We start from the raw sequence: 21608 nt of genomic DNA, 5'->3' as shown, positions 1-21608 counted from the left end.
TAGCAACGATCTAGCTCCAGTGTAGGTGGGCCATGAGCAGCAGATAACAATTTGACCACCTTCTCCTATCCACCTGCTCTGAGCGGGGTTAGACAACAGGTTTGTTAGAACACCAGCATTCTCGCTGTATTAGAACTCCCACTGGTGTCACTGCAACTGCAGGAAGCATGAAGAAAAATGTTTGTGTAGACAAGACCTCCCTGACAGTGAGAGCTCTCTGCAGGGGAATAGTCTCCTCAGAGAAATGGTAGAGGCCCCACCACTTGGACATTTGAAATTAGACTGGACAATGTACAATGGGAAATAATCCTGCATAGGCATAGAGATGGACTAGATAAATGATTTTCAACATGTGGTCCGCAGATTGCTTGGGACCCGCAGACTATGTCTAAGGGGTCCGCAAAAGGTTGTTGTTACCATAGGACATTAGCTTTCAACCTGTGGCCCATGGACTCCTGGGGGTCTACAGACTATGTCTAAGATTTCCAAATGGGTCTGCACCTCCATTCAAAGTTTTTCAGGGGTATGCAAATGAAAAAAGGTTGAAAACCACTGGACTAGATGGACCCTAATGCAGATTGTTCTTTGCATTCTATATTCTTACCGTTCATGCCTTCCTTTTTCAGACCCTAGTCTTTTTAATCCCACCTTCTCTATCTGCACCCACCTTCTTACCTCTCTCCCCCCACCGCTGCCTATTCCCTTCTATTCGGAACACCTCATTATTTCCTCCCTCCTATGCCAACTTGTCCTCTCTTATCTCATTTCCTCTCTTTATCAAAAAAAATTTTTTAAAAGACTTTGGGGGAATCTCAGATCTGAACTTTGTTGTTTCAACTCTTCATAATTATTGACTATAAGAGGGTTCAAAAAGAACTAGATAAATTCATGGAGGATAGGTCCATCAATGGTTATTAGCCAGGATGGGCGGATGGCGTCCCTAAGCGTCTGTTTGCCAGAAGCTGGGAATGGGCGACGGGATGGATCACTTGATGATTACCTGTTCTGTTCATTCCCTCTGGGGCACCTGGCATTGGCCATGGTCGGAAGACAGGATACTGGGCTAGATGGACCTTTGGCTGTTCTTGTAATCACCATTATACTTAGTGGAATTGGGTCTGTAGTTAGTATATAATTTACATCAAATAATATAACGCATGTAACTATGGGCCATATTCTACCTTTTATTGTGGCATGGAAGTCCCATGTATTACAATAAGGGATTGGTGTTTTGTATGCAGAGTAGAATATGGCAGGATGTAATTAACCTCCTGTGTGTTTTATGGTACAAAAAAGTGAGTCCCACCTACAAGTATACAATAATGAGTATCCAGTATAAAATTGATACTATTTTGGGACTTGTTTGGAGAGAGACAAAAAAGTCAGTTGCTGCCACCTAGAATTCAAGTTTCATCCAAAGAAATAGCCAGAATAGGGGACACTAAGTAAGATTTTTCGACTGACAGTACGACGACTATGACTCTGAGGATAAAAATGAACAGAAAAAAAGGAGGTGAACCAAAGAAGTGCCACAAAGTATTTGAAACAATTCCCTTTCCTGCCTTTGGACAAGATGCAGGTTCCAATTAGGTAAAACACCACCATGAAATGGTTGTTTCATCATAATAATGCTGTGAACGGCATTTACTTTAAAAAGCACACTGAATGCAATACATTTCTGTTAAAAAAGAAGAGCTGATGAAAACAGGCACAAAACCAGGTAAAAGGATGACAATTCTCAGTGTCTCAGACCTCAGACTTTTTAAAAACGTGTAGTATAATTGTGCTTGATGCAGTTACACTATGTCAGGTTTTGTTAGCAAACCACTGACATAACGCCTGCTAGGAAGGAATCATGTTTATTGACTGTATTTGTTAATGTATTTCTGTGCTGTGACCATTTTGTATGCTGAGGCTGAGACAAGCTACATCCCACTGTCCAGGTCATGTGGTCCATCCCAGAGCAATTTCTGTGCAAAAAACGTTCGTGTGGATGATCTTTATAATTTAAAAAGGGGGGACAAGATCATATTTTTCTCTCTTGCACAGTTCACTGCTACACAGAACTTTGTACACTGTAGCTGCACAAAATAAAATAAAAATTACAATTTGGTTCCAAAATCATTTCATTAGAGTGAGGTTTAGAAAAATGCCCCATTATTTTCAGCTTTCCTTGCCTGGGTTTATCTCTCCGACTTCAGGACTGACAGTGGACAAAGCATTAGAAAAAGCTGGTAGACTGTCACAGAGAGCATTTGAATATACTGAGGGCCTGGTCTCACCCCCACTGACGTCAATGGGAGTTTTTGCACTGGCATCAGTGGTGACTGGATAAGCAATAGAAAAACTAGCTACTGATCCCAAATAGAAACTTCCCCCTTTGCTAAGGCTGAATGTTAAACAACATATTTAAACATGATTTCATTGCATCTCACACTCAGAGACAGTTTTTCCTGGCACATGATTCCACAGAACATCCCTTATTTTCTCACACTCACTTTGATTTCAGTTGTAAACAACAGGAACTCAGTTTTTTAAAATATCTGCTATTCGTTGCTGAACAAAGGCAGAAGCAAAAACATTGCAGGATTAGACTAAAACAGTGGAGTTTAGATTTTTTTCATTATAGTTATATATACACACACACACATATATATATATACACTCATAGTATAAATATATTCATATAATATTGTAAAAATATTAATTTAGCTCTAACTGTTAATACCTGATTTATATGGACTAACCTTATGCTGCGTTTATTTGATGATGTTTCCAGTTAATCTGGTGGCCATATTAGAAACCCTAGATTTAGAGGACCAGCAATAGTCAAGACACCCAGGAAAAAGCAGCCTGGATGTCTAAGCCAGTCACTTCTTGCCACGTGCCTGTAGAGGAGTTAAGTTGGAGGAGGGCCTTCGTATCTCAGCATCAAGTTGAAGGAGCGGGCGAAGTTGTTGGCAAGCTTGCAGCTGTGGGTCTCCTCCACCAGGGGGAGCAGAAACGCCAGGAGCAGTAAGAACAGCAGGAGTATCTGCAGTGGCAGCGCTGCCCAGCACACGCGGTGCAGGAAAGGACACATCCCCCCTGGACGTCTCTAAAAGACACAAACCAAACGAGGATGACGGATTTATTGAGCATATTAACAAGAAAAATAATGGCAATAATTGGGGGAGGTGTGATGGGCGGGGAATAAAGACACCTCAAATATTTCCTAGAATCAGTGATAACGGAGGTGGAAAAGACCTTTTAGCCCATCTTATCCAGTGCAGAACTGGTGCCTGTGATATATTCCTGCATGTTCTGAACAGTTTGACTGATTCAAGTAATGGCGCTTGAACCACTTCTCTGAGGTTATTCCATGGGCTAACAGACCTCAGTGCTAGGAATTATTTTCTTGAGAATTATTGCTTGGCTTCACTGGAGAAAGAAAACAACGATCCTTAGGGTCAGGTTTCTGATTATTCAGCGATTATAACTACACATACATACACACACACACACACATACGACTACTAATTGGTCTTCTCCCAGGTAATGCCGAGGAGAAAAAGTCCATTTTAGCAGCTAATATGTCACAGCAAAATGAAAGCTTTGCTTCCTGGGAGAAGCCAAACAGCCTTAGGCTTTGTCTCAGTAGAGGAGCTTCATATGCTGTTTGTATTCATTATGGCCAGATCACTCAGAGATTTGATTTGGTTTGGTCTCCCAGTGCAGTCTGATCCTTGGGCCCTCTCTTTATTGCTGACCTTCCCCATGGGTAGGAAAAGCAGGAGAAGGCTCCCGCGTTATTACAGCCAATCCACTGTTTCTCATGCTTCGCCAAACAGATTTTATACTTCACGAGATGCAACAGAACGACAAAGAAAAGGGAGAAGCACAAGAGATGGTGAAAGCTGCCTTTAACATGAAGTACCCCACGAAAGGAAGAGAAGAGCCAAATTCTGCTCAGTTACACTGGTGCAAATCGAGAATAATTCTATTGCCCGCAAGGAGTTGCTTTGGATATACACCAATGTTACAGACCAGAATTTGGGCCTGGGACTTCAGGAAATACTCATTAAAGTGAAGGGTTCACAGTAGCAGGATTCCTGGTGATTATTAAAGATCTCTCAGGAAAAAAAATGGTTAAAAGTAACCAAATTCTCAGGTGAGGCAGTTTCTTCAGCAGGCATGGATTTACATTGGCAGCACAGTAATGATATTTAGCATCTACCCAATACCAGTCATTGGGATAGCCTAATTTTGGCAATTAATTGGTGTTTGACTATTAGCTGTAAATATGCCCAATGGCTTGTGATAGGATGTTAGATGGGGTGGGATCTGAGTTACTACAGAGAATTCTTTCCTGGGTGTCTGGCTGGTGAGTCTTGCCCACATGCTCAGGGTTTAGCTGATCACCATATTTGGGGTTGGGAAGGAATTTTCCTCCAGGGCAGATTGGCAGAGACTCTGGGGGTTTTTCACTTTTCTCTGCAGTGTGGGGCATGGGTCACTTGCTGGAAGATTCTCTGCACCTTGAAGTCTTTAAACCATGATTTGAGGACTTCAATAGCTCAGACATAGGTTTGATACAGGAGTGCGTGTGTGAGATTCTGTGGCCTGTGTTGTGCAGGAGGTCAGACTAGATGATCATAATGGTCCCTTTTGACCCTAAAGTCTATGATTCTATGATTTACATAATTTACGAATCTTAATTAATTAATTCATATAACACACCTGTGAAGGGTAGTATCCTCATTTCACAACTGAGGAAAAAGAGAAGTTAAGTGACTTGCTCAAAGCCACAAAGGAAACCAGTGTCAGAGCTGGGATTAGAAATTCAAACTCCTGGCTCTCATTTATACTCAGATTACTAGGCAATACCTTCCTCCCACTGCATTACCAACAGACACTGTCCTTTGAAAACACCAGCAGAGAAGATAATGTCAATAGACTAGAACACTGTCACAGACGAATGGTCTGTATTATAAATTGTTGAGCTGTTTCTCCCCCTTGTAACTAAACTCCTCAACCTCCTGCTGCTCTCTCTCTCTCTCTCTCTCTCTATATATATAAATAAATGCTGGGGCATTTATAGAAATTGCCAAGGCACACCACCAAGACACAGTTTCAGAGCATGAGATAATGATTCTGTAAAAATATTCTTCTGTTACAGCTGATGTATTTCTGCTGTATCAAATGACTGATGGAGATCTAGTTATTGGATCTGGCGGATGTTGAGGCAATAGAGTGACAGCTGGTTGGTCTACCCTTTCTGACTTGCTGCATTGCGACTGGGTTAAGGCCTGATCCAAATTCCACTGAAGTCAGTGAAAACTCCCAGCCCTTTGAGAATATGTTGGGTGCTTCGGCTGCTTCTGGTCATCTTTTGCTTTCAGTGAAGTGCTAGAAAAAACTGGGAGTGTAAATGAAGGTGTTCCCTGAGGGACCGTCACTGTGCACAGCTGCCCTTCACAAAGCAAAGCAAATCAAAACGTAGTGACCCCGGTAGCATTGCAGGAGCCATTTCTACATATGGATGTGCTGTTCTTGACTATTGTGTCCAACACACTAGACACAACTGGGTGTCCTTATAGGTTTTTCCCTTCTGTTAGTCCTAAAGGCCAAACCCTAAAGTCCTTAGTATGCTCTTAAATTAGAGTTTTGCCCAAGTAAGGACTGAATAAAATCTGAGCCGGGGGAGGGAATTCGCACCCTTATGTTGAATAGTCCCACTGATTACAAAGGGGTTAGTCACAGAGTAAGGGACTAATAACCAGGAGTAGAGGTGGCAGCATTGAGTCCTGAGTGAAGCATTCGGGGTTCGGCTCTAGATTCTACACAACAGGCTCTTCTTCAACATCACCACACTCTCCTTGGAGCCATGTAACTCAATGGCATTTCACTAGGGATTTCTATTTTCCCTGGTTCTTCTCTATTTCTGTTTAATTCCCCATTGCCACCATAATAGCCTAGTCCCGCAATGTGGCAGAGACACTTGTTCTAAATTCCTGTCTCTCACACTCCAGAGCCATGTAAAACCAGACCATGGTTATTGCTATTTGCCAACAGTGGTACACCTCTACCTCGATATAACGCTGTCCTTGGGAGCCAAAAAATCTTACCGCGTTATAGGTGAAACCGTGTTATATTGAACTTGCTTTGATCCACCGGAGTGCACAGTCCCGCCCCCCCCGGAGCACTGCTTTACCGCGTTATATCCAAATTCGTGTTAGATCGGGTGGCGTTATATCGAAGTAGCGGTGTAGTTTTGTTTGATGGAAGATTTGGGGAAGAATTATCCTTGCCTTGTGAAGATGAAGAGTAACTCTTTCTCCCACTGTCAGAAAATGAGCACTTCTACCAGGAACAATGCGTGGAAGTACCATTCTCTCTGGCACAAGGTTTAATATCAGCATTATTAAAGGAGGAGTTCCCTATAACAGTGAACAGCTCAGTGAGGGATGGACATTACAGATGAGATTTTCAAAAGCACCTGAGGGAGTTAATTGATTGTGCTCCTAACTCCCTTTGGCGCTTTTGCAAATCCCATCAGATAACTCTCCAGAATTCAGTATTGCTTCTGAAATTTGCCTTATGTTTGGAGCTAATTGCCAAGCCAGCTGCTCTGCATTTGCCCTCCTAGTTATTTATTCCTGCTGGAGAGGGGTTACAGAGACTCTAGGCTTTTCTATTTGTGCCTCAGCTCCACTTCTGTTGTCATCCAGCAGGTGCCTTAAGAGTATCCAGGACTTCCTTAGACTCCTAGGGCATCCATGTTGCCAGTAAGTGTAGTCCCTCTCTCACTCTCTCTTGCCTATGCCAGCTCTCCTAGGGAGGTGTAGAGGGGAGGAGATTGCTCACTGAGGGCCAAACTCTGCTTGGCCTTCAGTAGGTGCTCAGTGGTGGTGAGAAGGGTGCATGGAGCCTTCCCCTCACCTTCCATGGACTGCCTGAAAAATCCTAAAGGTACACAAAGGGGGCCGGGAGGGGGCAGAGTCAGGTCCCTACCCCTCCACGCCAGCCTCAGGGATGGAGAGAGGCACACCCCATAAAGGGGTATAGTAGTGGATGCACTCCCCCAGCGCATCCACAAACTCCAGGAGAAATGGCCTCTGAGGCAGACTCCTCCATGGCCCCTCTGGCGTGGTGTGACTCCACACTCTGCTCAAGACAGAGCTATGGCTAACAGGCATGCTCTAGCCCTGACTGTCTGGAAGCCCAGCTGACAGAGCTCCATACAATGCCTGCCAGCAGGAGTTGTGCTTTACCGCTACAAGGAACACATGAATTCTACTCCCACTGATGCACTGGCCATTAATTCAGTGCAAGGATAAGACACTATGGCTCAGTTTCTCCCTCTGTAAAACAAGGAATGGCCTTACCCACAGATGTGTCACAAGGCTTAAATAGTGCTTGTCAAGTGCTTCAAGATCCACCACTAAAAGCTGCAAAACAATACTGCCTTTCATGGCTCTGTGTATCTTACATATACCATTTGTCTGAGGCTGCCTTATTTATAAGCTAAGACTTTATTTCACTGGGGCTTTTAGTAGAGTAAGATACCACTCAATGAGACTAACAGTAGCCAAATCTGGCATTACATCTACTGTGCAAAGATGAACTTTCACACTGGGGAAAAACTTGAGGCAAGGAAAATGAATTTACTTTGCCTGCAGTTTCTAACCTATTTCCTTGCTGGGGTTGAAGAATAACTTTTTCCTACACAGCCCAGCTTCTCCATTTTGCCTGATCATATAGCAAGGTCATAATCTTGTATTTCACACACCAGTTTGTTCTTGCTCTTGTAGCTCGAAAGCTTGGTCTCTGTCTCTTTCGCCAACAGAGTGACAGCTCTGGACCAATAAAAGATATTACCTCACCCACCTTGTGTCTCTCATATCCTGGGACCAACATGGCTACAACAACACTGCAAAGAATATTTTCCTACTACTCTCCCTCTGACTTGGTTTTGATCATAATCCAGAATACAGGAGAATGTTGTGTTAATTTGTCCTAGGGACCTAAGAGATAGTAGTATCGTAAACCACAGCCTGTCCAGCTAATGGTACACTACTTATTGGTGAGTTTAATTACGTTGCTGCTACCTATGTGTGCCAGGCATATCAGACACACATACACTCACACACACAAAAGGCACCTCCAGAGCTGCTGTACATATCAGGGGTCCCGTGGGGGAAAAAAATAGTGATCATATAATTAAAGACTGTATCGTAATGCACAGGGGTATGAACTTAGATTACACAAACAATATTAATTCTGCATTTCTTACCTATGGAATGCTTGGGTTTGTAACCTTAATGTTTTTAAAATAGGTGGGTGGGGATGTGCGTGCCCATGCCACATCGGTGGGGAATTTTGAGAGCTGCCCTGTTCATAAGCAGACAGGCAAATCCCAGGGTTTTTAATTCCTCCGGTGCACTCAGAAGTACACAAGTTGACTAGACCAACAGCCAGAGTCTTTGTACAAGGGTCAATTTAAAATCACAGCAAGAAACAAACCAGCAGTTTATACTCTGAGTCTCAGAAGACATATGGACGACATTTCAATGTTTCTGCTGCAAAGTCGCTTAAAACTAAGTACGCTGCCATATGTTACTGTGACACGGATGGATTTACGACAGCCAGCTCTACTGATAGATATGGCACAACGTGCACTTAGGATAATAATGCCACAGGCAAAGTGGTGGCACCGGATCTGTTAGAGCAGCATTGCAGATAAGAAAACATTGCCTTTGACAATTCTTTATACATAAGGACCACACAAGTTTCTGGTTTTGAACTCAGCAAGCTCATGATATGATCAATGGAAGCTGCTTCCTTTCTCTATCTCCCCCCCACCCACTCCTTTATTTTTATTTTTTTAAATTGGGGATATTTGATCCTTGATAAGAGCTTAGGAAGCAGTGGGGAAGATTAATAAACAGATGTATAGGATAGTGAGCAGCAGGTATAGTGGTGCATCCAGGAGATAACCTACAGTGCTGCTACAAAACTGAAGCCCGGTCTCCCATTAGAATAGCTCGGGGGTCTGAGAGAGTCCAGGGATAAATAGGAGACTCCACTTTCTGGGCACGTACTGTAACCAGTGCTAGATCTACAAACACTGGGATGGATTCACTCCCCAGAAGATCCCTTGGCAGCAGAATTAGGATGTAGTAGTAAGGCAGTTCACTAGTGGGTGAAGCTGCCTGGCCCAGCCTCCCACTGTGGGAGGAGGCAAAGCCAGGTTGATTCAGCCTTTTTCCTGGGAAGTCTCTGCTGATGGGGCTCCTATTAAGATTCAGTGAAATTGAACACTGCCCTCCCCCATGCAGCCCTGGCTTACACCGTTGGCCCAGAAAGCGGGGATACTACCCTCATGTGCCTGGAGGGGTGAATCTATGTCACTGTTTTAAATGGTGAGAAGTCCAGTTTGCCGTGAATCATGCACGCTTGGGGTATGTATTGTTGTTTGATTCCTAAACCTACAGGCTGGCCTGGGTGCACATGAAATGAACAAAAACCACATAGGCATTCTCCTTGGGAAGAAAATGTTCATGGTTGGAGCAAAGATGGGCTCCAGCCACAAATCTAAGATCCAGATCTGAACTACTCCAATGATCTGGTGTATTTGGCCTTCAAGTTTTCGTTCAAGGGGAAAGATTTCTCTTATTTAGGGGGAAAGAGTTCCTCAGTGTTCATAAAACATGCATTAAACTGGGGAAAATGTGTCACCTTAATGCACTTTTTAAAAAGCAGTTTCCATTTTACCAAGCATGTTATTTTACAGCAGACTTCAAATGACCATACACCTGCCATGAGTCTGACCACCAAAACCATACAACCTATGATGCATTTTTAACAGGGCACTATATATATGCTGTGTTACTGTAAACAGATTTTGTTTCCTGTATACTTTTTGTCATATCTTAAGTTCAGTCTGTGTTATTAGTGTTTTCTCCCAGACAAGGAGTGAGTGCTATAGCTTTGTCCACAATTTCCTGGATGGCTGCATTAATTTGATTGACTCAAGATCTATGGTGACGTCTAAAGAAGATTAAATTACACACTCCCTCTTGCCCATGTGCTGCTGGAGATTACGTCCAGCAATTTCTCAAAAAGAAGCAATTAGGTGACTACAAATTTAATAAACCCCTAATTATATTGTTTGTACAAACAATAAAGCCAAAATTATTTGTACAGCAAGGAACTGTAATTACTTTGAAAAAAAAATCAGACAGTGCTACCTAGCCTCAGAAACAACCAGCTTTGGATTTCCTATTTATTCTAAAAATGCTCATGGAATATTTTCAGTTGGCTAGGAGCCAACCTTCAAAGGTAACATTTATCATAATTATTGTTTAGTATTTGGAATATAATGTCGTGGCATGTGCTAGGTGCACTACAGACAAATATACATACATGTTACCCCATCACGGGCACCTGTCAAAAACTCACAGCGGCTGATACAATTTCCTGCAAATGTTTTTTGTTGTTCTTGTTGGTCTATAAGATATCATTCTTTATGAGATAATGATCTCTTTGTGTTCATCTAGCGAGGGGCATGTCCTCAGTAGACAAGAAGAATGAGGAAGGGAGTGAGTAGAAAGCAGCACATTAATATAAACGGAAGAGGCTCTGACATAGACAACGCAATGGAATGGAATGTAGACTGGCAGCATCTGTGCCCCTCTATACCCCCACCCCAAACTATTAAAACATGGAAGATGAAATGAGAATCACCAGGAACAACACTTCACAGAAGCAAAAGATCAACTCAGCACCGGCCATCCTGCCCCTGCTGCTGCTTCTATAAGGCTTCTATAAAGAGAGATGTCACAAATCATCCAAGCTGAAATTCACCCCCTGAGCAAAGGATCAGCACATGGCCTAGGCACCATTCAAGTCCCCCAAACAGGGGGTCTGCTCCTACTGCACACATGCTGAGGGGAGTGGATTTTACAAGCTATGAGGTGATGCAGCCCCTTCCCACGAGTGGTGCAGTATTTCAGGTACAAGTTAATTAACGCAGGACATTATTAGTCATTCACCCAGAGAATTTTCATTTGCTGCAGTTTTGAAGGGATACAACCAACATAAAATGTATAGTTAAAAAAATCCTTTACTCAGCTACTGACACCACCATAGATCATTTAACCTCAATTTTAAAAAGCAACTACAAATATTTTAAAACTCTCAATTGCACCTCCCTATTTATACTTTTTGTCCTTCTCCCAGCTCGGATAGCACTGTGGGCCACCCAGTCTCAGCGCCAGGAAGCGCTGCTGAGTATTTGCGAGAAGCCTAGGTGTGTGTGCGAAGTGGTGATCCCAGCACACATTCCGGCATGCATTCATGCGTGTGCGGGGCGCCATGTGGCGTTTGGCGCCATTGTGAGTGTCTTTCGATTTCTCTGGGCATCTGATTTCTGTGGCAAATGCTCTGCACTCTGCTGATGTCTGCACTGGCGCCATTTCTGTTTGCACACAGTCACTTCTGGCTCACGCAGTGGCAGGCAAGTGGAGTCAGATGGCTGCGTGACTCTGCTGAGTGTCGCAGATGGACACTGTGTATCAGTCAAAATGCTCAGCTGCGGACACTGAGCGCGGGTGAGCGGGCACGAGCGGGCTCTGGACAAGCGCACTGAGTGTGGGGATCAGAGTGTCATGTGAGTGTGGGGATCACCGTTGAGCGCACTGAGTGGATCCTGACAAGCACTGGGTGGTGGGATCACATGCTGAGTGCTCTGCCCACTCTGGCTGAGAGCTGCCCCAACTAATGGCGCAGGAGCCCTAGCGGTGAAAAAGCGACTGTGGATGGCAAATCTGATCAGTCGGCAAATCAGAGACTAGCACGGTCGGTCGGGAACCAGTTTGGGAAGAGTGTCTTGGAAAATGGACTGTCGTTTGCATGCAAGTTTGCAGCTGCAATTAATCAGAATCCTGCTAAGAAAGACCGTGACTCTGGGGCGTGCTGGACGTGTGGATGGCTTTGCACGTGGAGGGTTCATAGACCCTGAGGCGGATAGGATGGATGCATTCCCTGGTTCTGCCCCCAACCTGGCAATCAGGGTATGGTGTGCAAGGGGTATTTCTCTATGGTTCTCGCGGCGCTTGTGGATCACATGGGGCACACGTGGTTACAAGGCTACGCCTGCCAGGGTTCATGGAGCGCATCATGACTTTCAGTGGCCTGTAGGAAGAGATGCAGGCAGCCAGACACCCAGACAGGAGAAGATCACACAGAGGGGGATGCCTGAATGCCCACTGTGATTGGACCCAGCCCATACCCTTTGCTGCGCCAAGCCCTATACCTTGAAGCAGGCTGAGAGCAAGGAAGGGCCAAGCGCCAGCCCGGCGCTGAGCTGAGCATGACAGGGAGAAGTAAAGGTGGGCGTTTAAGCGTTTTTGGACAGATGGGCTGGGGAGTATAGAGAACTAGACGCAGCAAAGTCATGCCCTGCTGAATAGGAAATGGCTTACCCTCATCAGGATAGCAGTGGAAGCTGAAAAACATTTCCCTGGGTGAGGCCCATCATATGGGAGGGAAGGGCTGATAGAGATGAGAGCAGCAGAGCCAGAGAGGGGCAATAGAGGCTGAATATGCACAGCCAGAGAGCAGGGCTAATAGAGGAGGCAGTTTGAGGCTGAAAGCCAACAGATGCATTTTGTTTACACTACTGCTTGAATATTACTTCTTTATATAATATTCTAATATTATCATAATAATAATATCTTTTGCAGTTCCTCTATCTGCTAAATTAAGCTAATAAAAATCAAATAATGTTTTTCTGTTAAAAAAAAAAGAATTGACAGACAGACAGACAAACAACATTTCATTAACACAACGAACCACACAAAGAGAAATTAACAACTTAGTGTGACAGACTTGACAGATCACAAGTTTACATCTGGATTTTGCATATTGCAATTTTGCTGTGTGAACTTAGGGTGCATATGTTGCATATGCCCTGGCATGAAGGGTGGTGGAATGCTTCAGGGTGGAGGGGTTGGGTGGTGAGTACAGGAGCTGGCTGGGTTGCAGAGGGAGCTGTGGGGAGTGGGTGTGTGGGTGGTTGAGATGGAGGGGAAAGGGGAGGCAAGCTGGGGGGGAAGGCTGGGGAGTAGGTGGGGGGGTGCTGGAGGGGTGGGGCTGCGGCACACTTATAGACTCCGGGGAGGGCTAGCAGACTGTAGTTGGGCCGCTCCATGCTTAGTGGCAGACTCTCAGCTTTCCTCTCCTCTTCCTTTTCTCGCTCTCCTTGCTTCCCTTTTTTCTCTTTTTTCCTCTCTAATTCTTTTTTTTCAGCATGTCTCTCTTCTTCATTTTTTTCTTTTCTCTTTTTGCTTCTTTTCTTTTTTTTCCTCTGTGATTTTGCTCATCTGGGGATTCAGTCACAACATGAGCCTCACATTCACTGTACACACAAGAAACAACATTTTAACACGGGCAGCATTGTCACACTGAGGGCAGTTACATTGAGTTCTTCTCACACCACTTCTGCCAGCACAAACTTTCTTGCATTCAAGAAAGCAAAAAAAAACACAGACAGGAGGGAGAAAGGAGGTGGGGAGAGAGTGTGAGAGAGGAGGGATTGCTTGGGTAATCTGGAGTGCTGGGAGGGTTGAGGGTGAAGATGCATGGGTGATCTTATCTCCTATCTCTTCACTAAAGAGTCTCTCATTTTTTCTCACAGGACTTATCCCTGGAGATGTTAAGATACTCAGTCACACTAGGGAACAGAGGGTTTACTTCAGCCGGGATTCGAGGCACTGGGATGCGAGCAGCGTGGAAATTAGAAATGGTCAGCTGGCCGCCGAGAAGGACGCGGGCGCGAGCGTGGAGTGGCGGACACAGTGGCTCTCACTATAAACCCTGACTGGCAGTGCGCAGGCCTATTGATCTGGCCTTGCGCTGCTTTGGATGAGATGCGACTGATGCGTGAGTGGGCAGATGAACGACCACATCAACGGGTGATTCCATGCATCTCCATGCCTGCATCTCCCCTTCCCCCTTCCTAACACTCCAGAAGCAAACCCAAAAAAAAATAAAAGCCGCTTACCGCCACCTCTGCTCTGCCTGTGCTTCCTGCTCTGCGCTGCTGCTGGCTTCCTCCTGGCTTGAGAAGAGCTCCTGGAAGGGCCTGCCAGCTCCAGGCTCTTGCCTCCTCTCCCCCCTTCCCAGCCTTCCCCTCTCCTCCCCTCCTCCCCCCTCTCTCCTCCCTCTCCCCAGCCTGCTCCCCCTGTCTCCCCCCCAGCCTCGTCTCCTGGGGGGTCACCCTGGTCACCCCCAAGTGTTGTGTCATGTTGTCCGTAAAGCGGCGGAGTCGGCAGGCCGGCGGATCGGATTCTCCTCTCCCCTTCAGGGGCCTTAGCTCTTTCAGCTCTGCTAACTTTCTGCCTGATGGCCCCTATCCCGCAGATCCCCCCTATCAGCTCATGAGATATGCTCATTCCCACGGCCGGAGCGCAGGGGCGGCTGAGCGCAGCTGTGCCCCAGAACACCCATGAGGTCCTGCCGTCCTGCAATGTGCTCCTGCTCCATGCCTGCATGCTGGGCGCTGGCATGGGAGGCATGGTTACCTGTAACCTGTAACTGATTAACTATAACTGATACCACTGGGCTGCTGCAAACAAGCAGGAAGGAGATTTTTAAATTTCCAGGGCATTTAAAGAACCTGAGGCAAGAGCAGCAGAGTGCAAGTAGAGTGCAAACTGATGTGCAGAATTCTGGAACAGCTCCTCCTTCCCTCCTTCCCTGGAGGAGGGGCTGGTGAGTGTCCGAGGGTGAGCAGCGCTGAGCAGACCAGCTCACGCTGCACTCTTAACCCCAACCGGAACCGTTTTCAGAGCAGCTCAGCCAGGAGTTGCAGCAGCGGTGCTGTTGCTGCAGTGTGGTGTGGGTGTAAATGCAGCGCTGGAAAGCCTCCACCAGCGCTGCAACTTGTAAGTGTAGCCAAGCCCTGAGACCAGACCGGTCAATGTCACTCTCTAATTCTCGTGAGCTAGACCGCATGCTGTTATGTCGGGGGATGTTTAACTCATAGATGTACAGCAGGTCATAACGGACCCAATTCTGCTTTCAGTGGCAGCAATATGAATCTGGGATAACTTCATTGAGGTCCATGGACCATCACAGGTGTAAGGTGGGTGTAAATGAGAGCAGCATCTGGATCATTAGCATTTCTAAATCACCCGACACCTAGAGCCGTCTGATAATGTTCTTTTAGGTGCAAAGGGAACTCGCCCACAGCGTGTTCTGGTTCTTTTTCTGAATTTCTTTGTCTCTCTCCCTTTGCACTGGGTAGTCGTTCAGAAGTCAGGGAAGCAGGACTGCCCAGAGGATTCAGGGGGCCCAGGGCAAAGCAATTTTGGGGGTCCCTTCCATTAAAAAAAGTTGCAATACTATAGAATACTATATTCTCATGGGGGCCCCTGCAGGGCCTGGAGCCTGGGGCAAATTGCCTCACTTGCCCCTCCCGGGCGGCCCTGCAGGGAAGGGCATCAGTACTTCTCGGCAGGGATGATTTGCCTACTGTGGGCCTAACTGATACTAACCTGCCAATATTTCATGCAGGTATCATCAGAAATTACCAGTGTATCTGGACATGGCTCAGGAGGATGAGAGAGACTGAGTACCAGCCAACATTAAGATGCTGTGCTGATGTCAAGGATGGAATCTCACTGCTCAGTGGAGATACAAAAGCCACAAGCATTTTCCACTACATGTGACTCTGATCAAGAGAGCCATATTAAAACAGAAGTCCTTGATCGGTTCGTTGAACTTTCCCTTTAGGGTCATTACCATGGAAAAGTAGTTTTACTCAATGTCTGACAGCCTCTACAGCAAGAATTAAGATGCCACATTGTTTTCCTAGGCTGATAAGGAACTTAAGGGAAGATTCTTGCCACTTGAGCTATCATGCTGAAAAAAATCCAGTGATCTTTCTGTTTGGCTCATTACACCCAGCCCGTAGTGCTGAGCTGCAAGTACAATAAGGAAAAGGCTCTGGGGGTTACCGTAAGGGTTCAAGATTGGCCAGAATTACTCGAGAGGTGTGGGTATCACACTGCACATACTAGCACTTCACCAGGATATGAGCTGGGTAGGGCTTTACTGCATCCTTTGTACACCTGGGGAGTAGCCTTGCTGCACTGGGAAGCCTTGGCATGGGAAGGAGCTAGGGATGACAAGATCCATGTGTGCATAACAAGGAGACTTAATGCCAGGTGTGAGTGTTCAGCATCTCTTAACAGGAATGGGATGTGCTTCTCAGAGGGAGTTATTTGATCAAGAGTTATTTGTGTGGTGATATAATCACAAAACTCATTATTCATTCATTTAACTTTGCATTGTCTAAATAAAGTCTCAGTCTGTACCATCTAATAACAAGGCAGATGAGATGATGTAAAGTGGGAGCCATCTTTATTTATGAACCAAGCAAATGGAGGTAGCGATAAAGGGCTTGATTCAATCCCATTAAGGGCAATAGAAAGACTCAAGATCAGGCCCCAAAAGAAGAACTGCTCCTTAACTTTAATCAAAAGCTGGTGTTTTCTTCTTTTCTTTCAAGCCTAACCCTTTTTGTCTCCTCTACTGTCTCTGCTCTTTGTTGTTTCAGCCTTTTATGTGAGTCCCAAGAGAAATTCCTTCACAGAATGCTGCACAGAATCAGGGCTTAGTCTAACAGCATTAGGCAAATTACCTTACTTTACCCACAATTTTTCACTTGAAGGGACATAGAATCATAGACTATCAGGATTGGAAGGGACCTCAGGAGGTCATCTAGTCCAACCCCCTGCTCAAAGCAGGACCAATCCCCAGACAGGTTTTTGCCCCAGATCCCTAAGTGGCCCCCCTCAAGGATTGAACTCACAACCCCATGGATTGGATGAGCTAAATTAAAATTCCAAAATGTGAATTAGGAACCTGTGACACACTGTACCCCACAGTAGCACCCAGTAACCCCCCTATCCATCATTCATATATGGGTGTGTTGTTTCATACAAAGTGTGCCATGTAAGATATCTGCTGAGACCGACTGTTCTGTCAAAATATGTATATCGTTAGTGTGTATGAAATGAAGAGATTCTGTTCTATGGTTGTTACTGAAATATGTTGTGAGTTTGGGAGTCGCCCACTGATAGTCCTCCAGTAACAACAAAGGAGCTGACCAACACCCAGGCCAGCCTTAAACAACCATTAATCAGTAGGGAACTTGTAAACAAGGGATTTACAATTCTGTAAGAGAGTTGTGCAAGCACCACACAGTGTGATTCAGTTACACAAGACCACACTAGGGGGATTGCTCAATTCTGGGACTCCGCAAAGACCACCAGGCTAGTGTTGACTTCCAATGAGATTTAGGCTCCTAAGGGCTAGATCTACCAAGGAGCTTAGGCTCAGGATTGCAGTGCATACCGTTTAGGCATCCCGCTGCCTAGTGGAATCCACAGCACCGAGTTAGGTGCCCAGATTCCCCAAGCACAGGGACAGATAGGCACCTAAGAACAGGATTCATAAAAGCCAGCACACACTGAGGGAGAGCTACCTAACACAGCCAATAGGGAATGCTGAGGAGAGGACGTAAGCTCCTAAATTATTAGGTAGTTTCAAACCTGTTCACCCTCATCTACACAGGAGATGGACAGACATCCAGTTCCTATGCTTCTGTGATGGTAGTATAGTCCAAGGGCAATACTCTGAGAGCAGAAGGAATTTAATCCCCTTAAAAAGGAAACTGCTTCTCCTTTTTAAACTTGGGGTATGTCTACACCAGTGTTTCTCAACCTCTTTACCACTGTGGGCCGCATATGCACTTCTCCTCTATGTGTTATGTGGGACGCATCCACACTACATATACACTACCTGTATGGCCCTGAGGATGTCATGTGGGCCTCAGCTGTGTGCTAACTGGGCTGCAAGCAGCCCATGGGTTAAAAACCACTGGTCTACACTATAGCTGCTACAGCAGCTCAGCTACAGCATTGCATCTGTGTCGCTTACAACCAAAGTGTAGCCTATACCAATGGAATGGATTCTTCTGTTGAAGTAGTTAACCCAACTCTCCAAGAGGTGGTAGGTAGGTCAGCGCAAGAATTCTTCCATCAACCTAGCCTCATCTCGACTGGGGGTTAGGTCAATCTAGTTACGGTGCTCAGGGTGCAAAAAAAAAAAAAAAAAATTCATAGCCCTGAACAACGTAGCTAGGTTGATCTAATTTTTAAATGTACACCAGGCCTTGTAGAAGAGCAGCTTCCTTATTAAGGTACTTTACATAAACACTTATCCTAATGCAACCAACTCTTTTCAAGACCCTTAAAAAAAATCTCATTTAAAAGTAATTACCTGTGAAACTTCTAATCTAACACTTCTGAGTTTAATGATTGGAAAATATTGTACCTTTCTGAATCCATCGGGTTCTTCCAAAGATCTAGGAGTCTGTTTAAAAAAAAAATAAAAAAAAAAATAAACACAAACACAAAATACCATGAACCTGAGATCCCAGTGGAACCTATAACGGAATATTCATTTCACAGGGGGAACATTTCTTTCAAATTTCTGGTCATCTGGATAGGCTGAAACAGCAGGTGACTGGTGTTTAATGAGCTTTTAAATGCACATCAGGAATAAAACCCAAATGGATTTTGTTTCCTAACAATGTAAGTCAGATGCAGTGTTACCTAAGAAATAGCTTTGATTTTACTGACACCTATTGACTAAATGTATTCTTACACAAGGTACTTGGGCAAAAAATGTACCACACAATAACTCTGATTTTACACTATTTCTGATTAACAGAGACTGCTCTTCATCTCCACTGCAAATCAAAGAATTTGTGTTCTAAATAAATACTTTCAATTTGAAACTCATTGACAGCTTCTTTGAAGACTAGCGGAGAGGGACAAAAATTACAGATTTTCTCCTACACCTTACAACCAAGATGCGCATTCGATGAAGTGGGTTTTAGCCCACAAAAGCCTATACTCAGATGTGTTAGTCTCTAAGGTGCCACAAGTACTCCTCGTTCTTTTTGCTGATACAAATTAACACGGCTACCACTCTGAAATCGAAATATTGAGTCATTTTAGGTGGGTCATTTTTCAGGTGCCCAAGTTACAATACTTTAAAGAGGATTTATTGCCGAAAGTGCCAGGTACCCACAATCTGAAAACCAGATCTCAAAGTTTGGCACCCAGAATCACTAGTCGCTTCAGAAAATAAGGACTTAACTATGCAAATTTATGCTAAAACTAACTGCAAATATCTTTATCATTATTTGCAATACACCTCTACCCTGATATAACACGACTCGATATAACACAAATTCAGATATAACGCAGTAAAGCAGCGCTCCGGGGGGGGTGAGGCTGTGCGTTCCAGTGGATCCAAGGAAATTCGATATAACGCGGTTTCACCTATAATGTGGTAAGATTTTTTGGCTCCCGAGGACAGCGTTATATCGGGGTAGAGGTGTATTTCTTACTGGATAAACTCCACCTTCTTTACAGAGCTTTCATATACAACTCTCTGATATAAAGCTTTATGTTTACCCAGACCTATACTTTGGTCCTCACATTAAAATCCATTACAATTGTCTATGACATCAGCTCTTTATACCATTCCAAATGCTTAGCCCATGAAGCGAATCTTATAAAGAATCTGGCTCCTTCTGTAGTTTCTTTCTGAAACAATCTGTTCTGTTCTTGACTATACTGATCACAATGGCTCACAGAGCACCACAGAACAGAAGACAATTCTACAAGTAGAGTTCTGTGGACGTATAACCTTGTTACAGTAACTGTGCAAAAGAACATTCTGTGGGGGAGAGAAGGAAGCCCCTGATTGGGATTTCCTCAGTACTTGTCTTAGAGGAAGTTCTCTCTCTCTCTCACACACACACACAATTACTAATTGGGGATTGGTCCTGCTTTGAGCAGGGGGTTGGACTAGATGACCTCCTGAGGTCCCTTCCAACCCTGGTATTCTATGATACATGGTGTAAGGACCCAGAGACTAGAACCCAGGTCTGTAGAATGTAGAGGAGTTGATATTCCCACTAGGAGGCCATATGGAGACATAGCCAGGGAGCACTGTGGAGAGTAGGTGCCACAGGAAATAGAACCTAAGAGACTCGGATTGACAGTACCCTGTAGCCCTCTGTTTGGCCAAGTGCCCCTACTTAACCCCAGTGGTTGCCCCAGGAGTTGTCTGGGCAACTACACAGATTTCAGTCTGCTGCAATGCCAGACTTCGCCTCTACTCCTAATATCTGATCTCTGACTCCAAGTGACTTCAACCTTGATTCTTGCCTCTCAGTCTCCGACCCTGGCCTGACTGATCCTGACACTTGTTTATGAGACCTAGCCTTGCGATTCCTCCAACTCCAGCCCAGCAACTCCTGTCCCTGGTGGGCAGACCTCAGCCCAGCTGAGACCACTAGGTAAGACCATCTATGCCCCAGTCCCTTACATGATATCATGTTAGATGATATCACTATTGGGTCAAATCTGAAGTCTTTACTCAAGCAAAAGTAACGAGCATTGCTTGTGTGGAGACAAAGAGGCCACAGGATTTCTAACTGAATATTGAAAGTGTGTGTATATATTGTGACAAAGTTCCTCCTCTACCTCGGTGGGTCCTGCACTTATTGGCGGATTTTGCTAGCCTCAGAGATCTTCCTGTGTTGGATCAGGAGTTGGGAGGTTTTGGGGGGAACCTGGGCCCGCCCTCTACCCCAGGTTCCAGCCCAGGTCCCCGTGGACTGCAGCTGTCTAGAGTGCCTTCTGGAACAGCTACACGACAGCTACAATTCCCTGGGCTACTTCCCCATGGCCTCCTCCCAACACCTTCTTTGTCCTCACCACAGGACCTTCCTCCTGATGTCTGTTAACGTTTGTACTCCTCAGTCCTCCAGCAGCACATCCTCTCACTCCCAGCTCCTTACGCACACACCAACTGGAGTGAGAGACTTTGTATATCAGGTGTCCTGATTAGCCTTAATTAATTCTAGTAACTTCCCAATTGGCTACAGGTGTCCTAATTAGCCTGCCTGCCTTAATTAGTTCTAGAAAGTTCCTGAGTGTTCTGGAATAGTCCCTGTTATCTTACCCAGGGAAAAGGGACCTGCTTAACCTGGAGCTAATGTATCTAGCTTTGACCACTCTCTTCTGGTCGAAGCTAGATACATTAGCCTGACCATGTCACAATTTAAATATATTCAATTGACTTCAATGGGATTACTTATATGCTTAAAGTTAAGCATATGTTTATGTCCTTGCTGGATTGGGACCATATTTGTCAAAAAGCAGTGGTTACTTAAAAGAATCTTGGAAAAGTACTACAGTGTCTTTAATACTAACAACTCTGCTGCCTGTTCACCTACCAACGAGCTGCTGGAGTCTTTGAGTTTAGATTTGTAGAGCATCCATTGATAACGCAGGTCCTCCACATCTTCAGAGGTCCCGTCAACTGTCTGAAGACTACGGAGATCTTCGAAAAGACATTGCCCCTCAGGAACACGAGACTGCAGCTCCTTCAGGGAAAGACAAGCTCATTAGCAACATGGCATTTAAAGGAATCACTGCCTTGCCAACACAAGAGATTTAGTCATTTTAAAGGAT

General features: G+C 45.0%; 1 protein-coding gene across 2 annotated transcripts in view; it reads right to left on the bottom strand.

The window, feature by feature from the left end:
* Positions 1-1006: 1006 nt before the first annotated feature.
* SYNE3 (spectrin repeat containing nuclear envelope family member 3) overlaps positions 1007-21608 on the bottom strand; it is a 105583-nt gene continuing 84981 nt past the window's right edge. The window contains exons 19-22 of one of the 2 annotated variants that reach the window (XM_039533854.1): positions 21371-21520; positions 18388-18426; positions 2748-3097; positions 1007-1482 (exon numbers count right to left, since the gene is read on the bottom strand). In XM_039533854.1, coding sequence (XP_039389788.1) covers positions 2900-3097; positions 18388-18426; positions 21371-21520 — 387 coding nt within the window. In that variant the 3' untranslated portion in view covers positions 1007-1482; positions 2748-2899. The remainder of the gene's footprint in view (positions 1483-2747; positions 3098-18387; positions 18427-21370; positions 21521-21608) is intronic. The other variant, XM_039533855.1, reaches the window with a different exon arrangement.

This window comes from Mauremys reevesii, linkage group 4, assembly GCF_016161935.1.
Source record: "Mauremys reevesii isolate NIE-2019 linkage group 4, ASM1616193v1, whole genome shotgun sequence".
Taxonomy (NCBI): domain Eukaryota; kingdom Metazoa; phylum Chordata; order Testudines; family Geoemydidae; genus Mauremys; species Mauremys reevesii.
The sequence above is the reverse complement of the archived record's forward strand: the minus strand, read 5'-3'. Positions and strand labels throughout refer to the sequence as shown.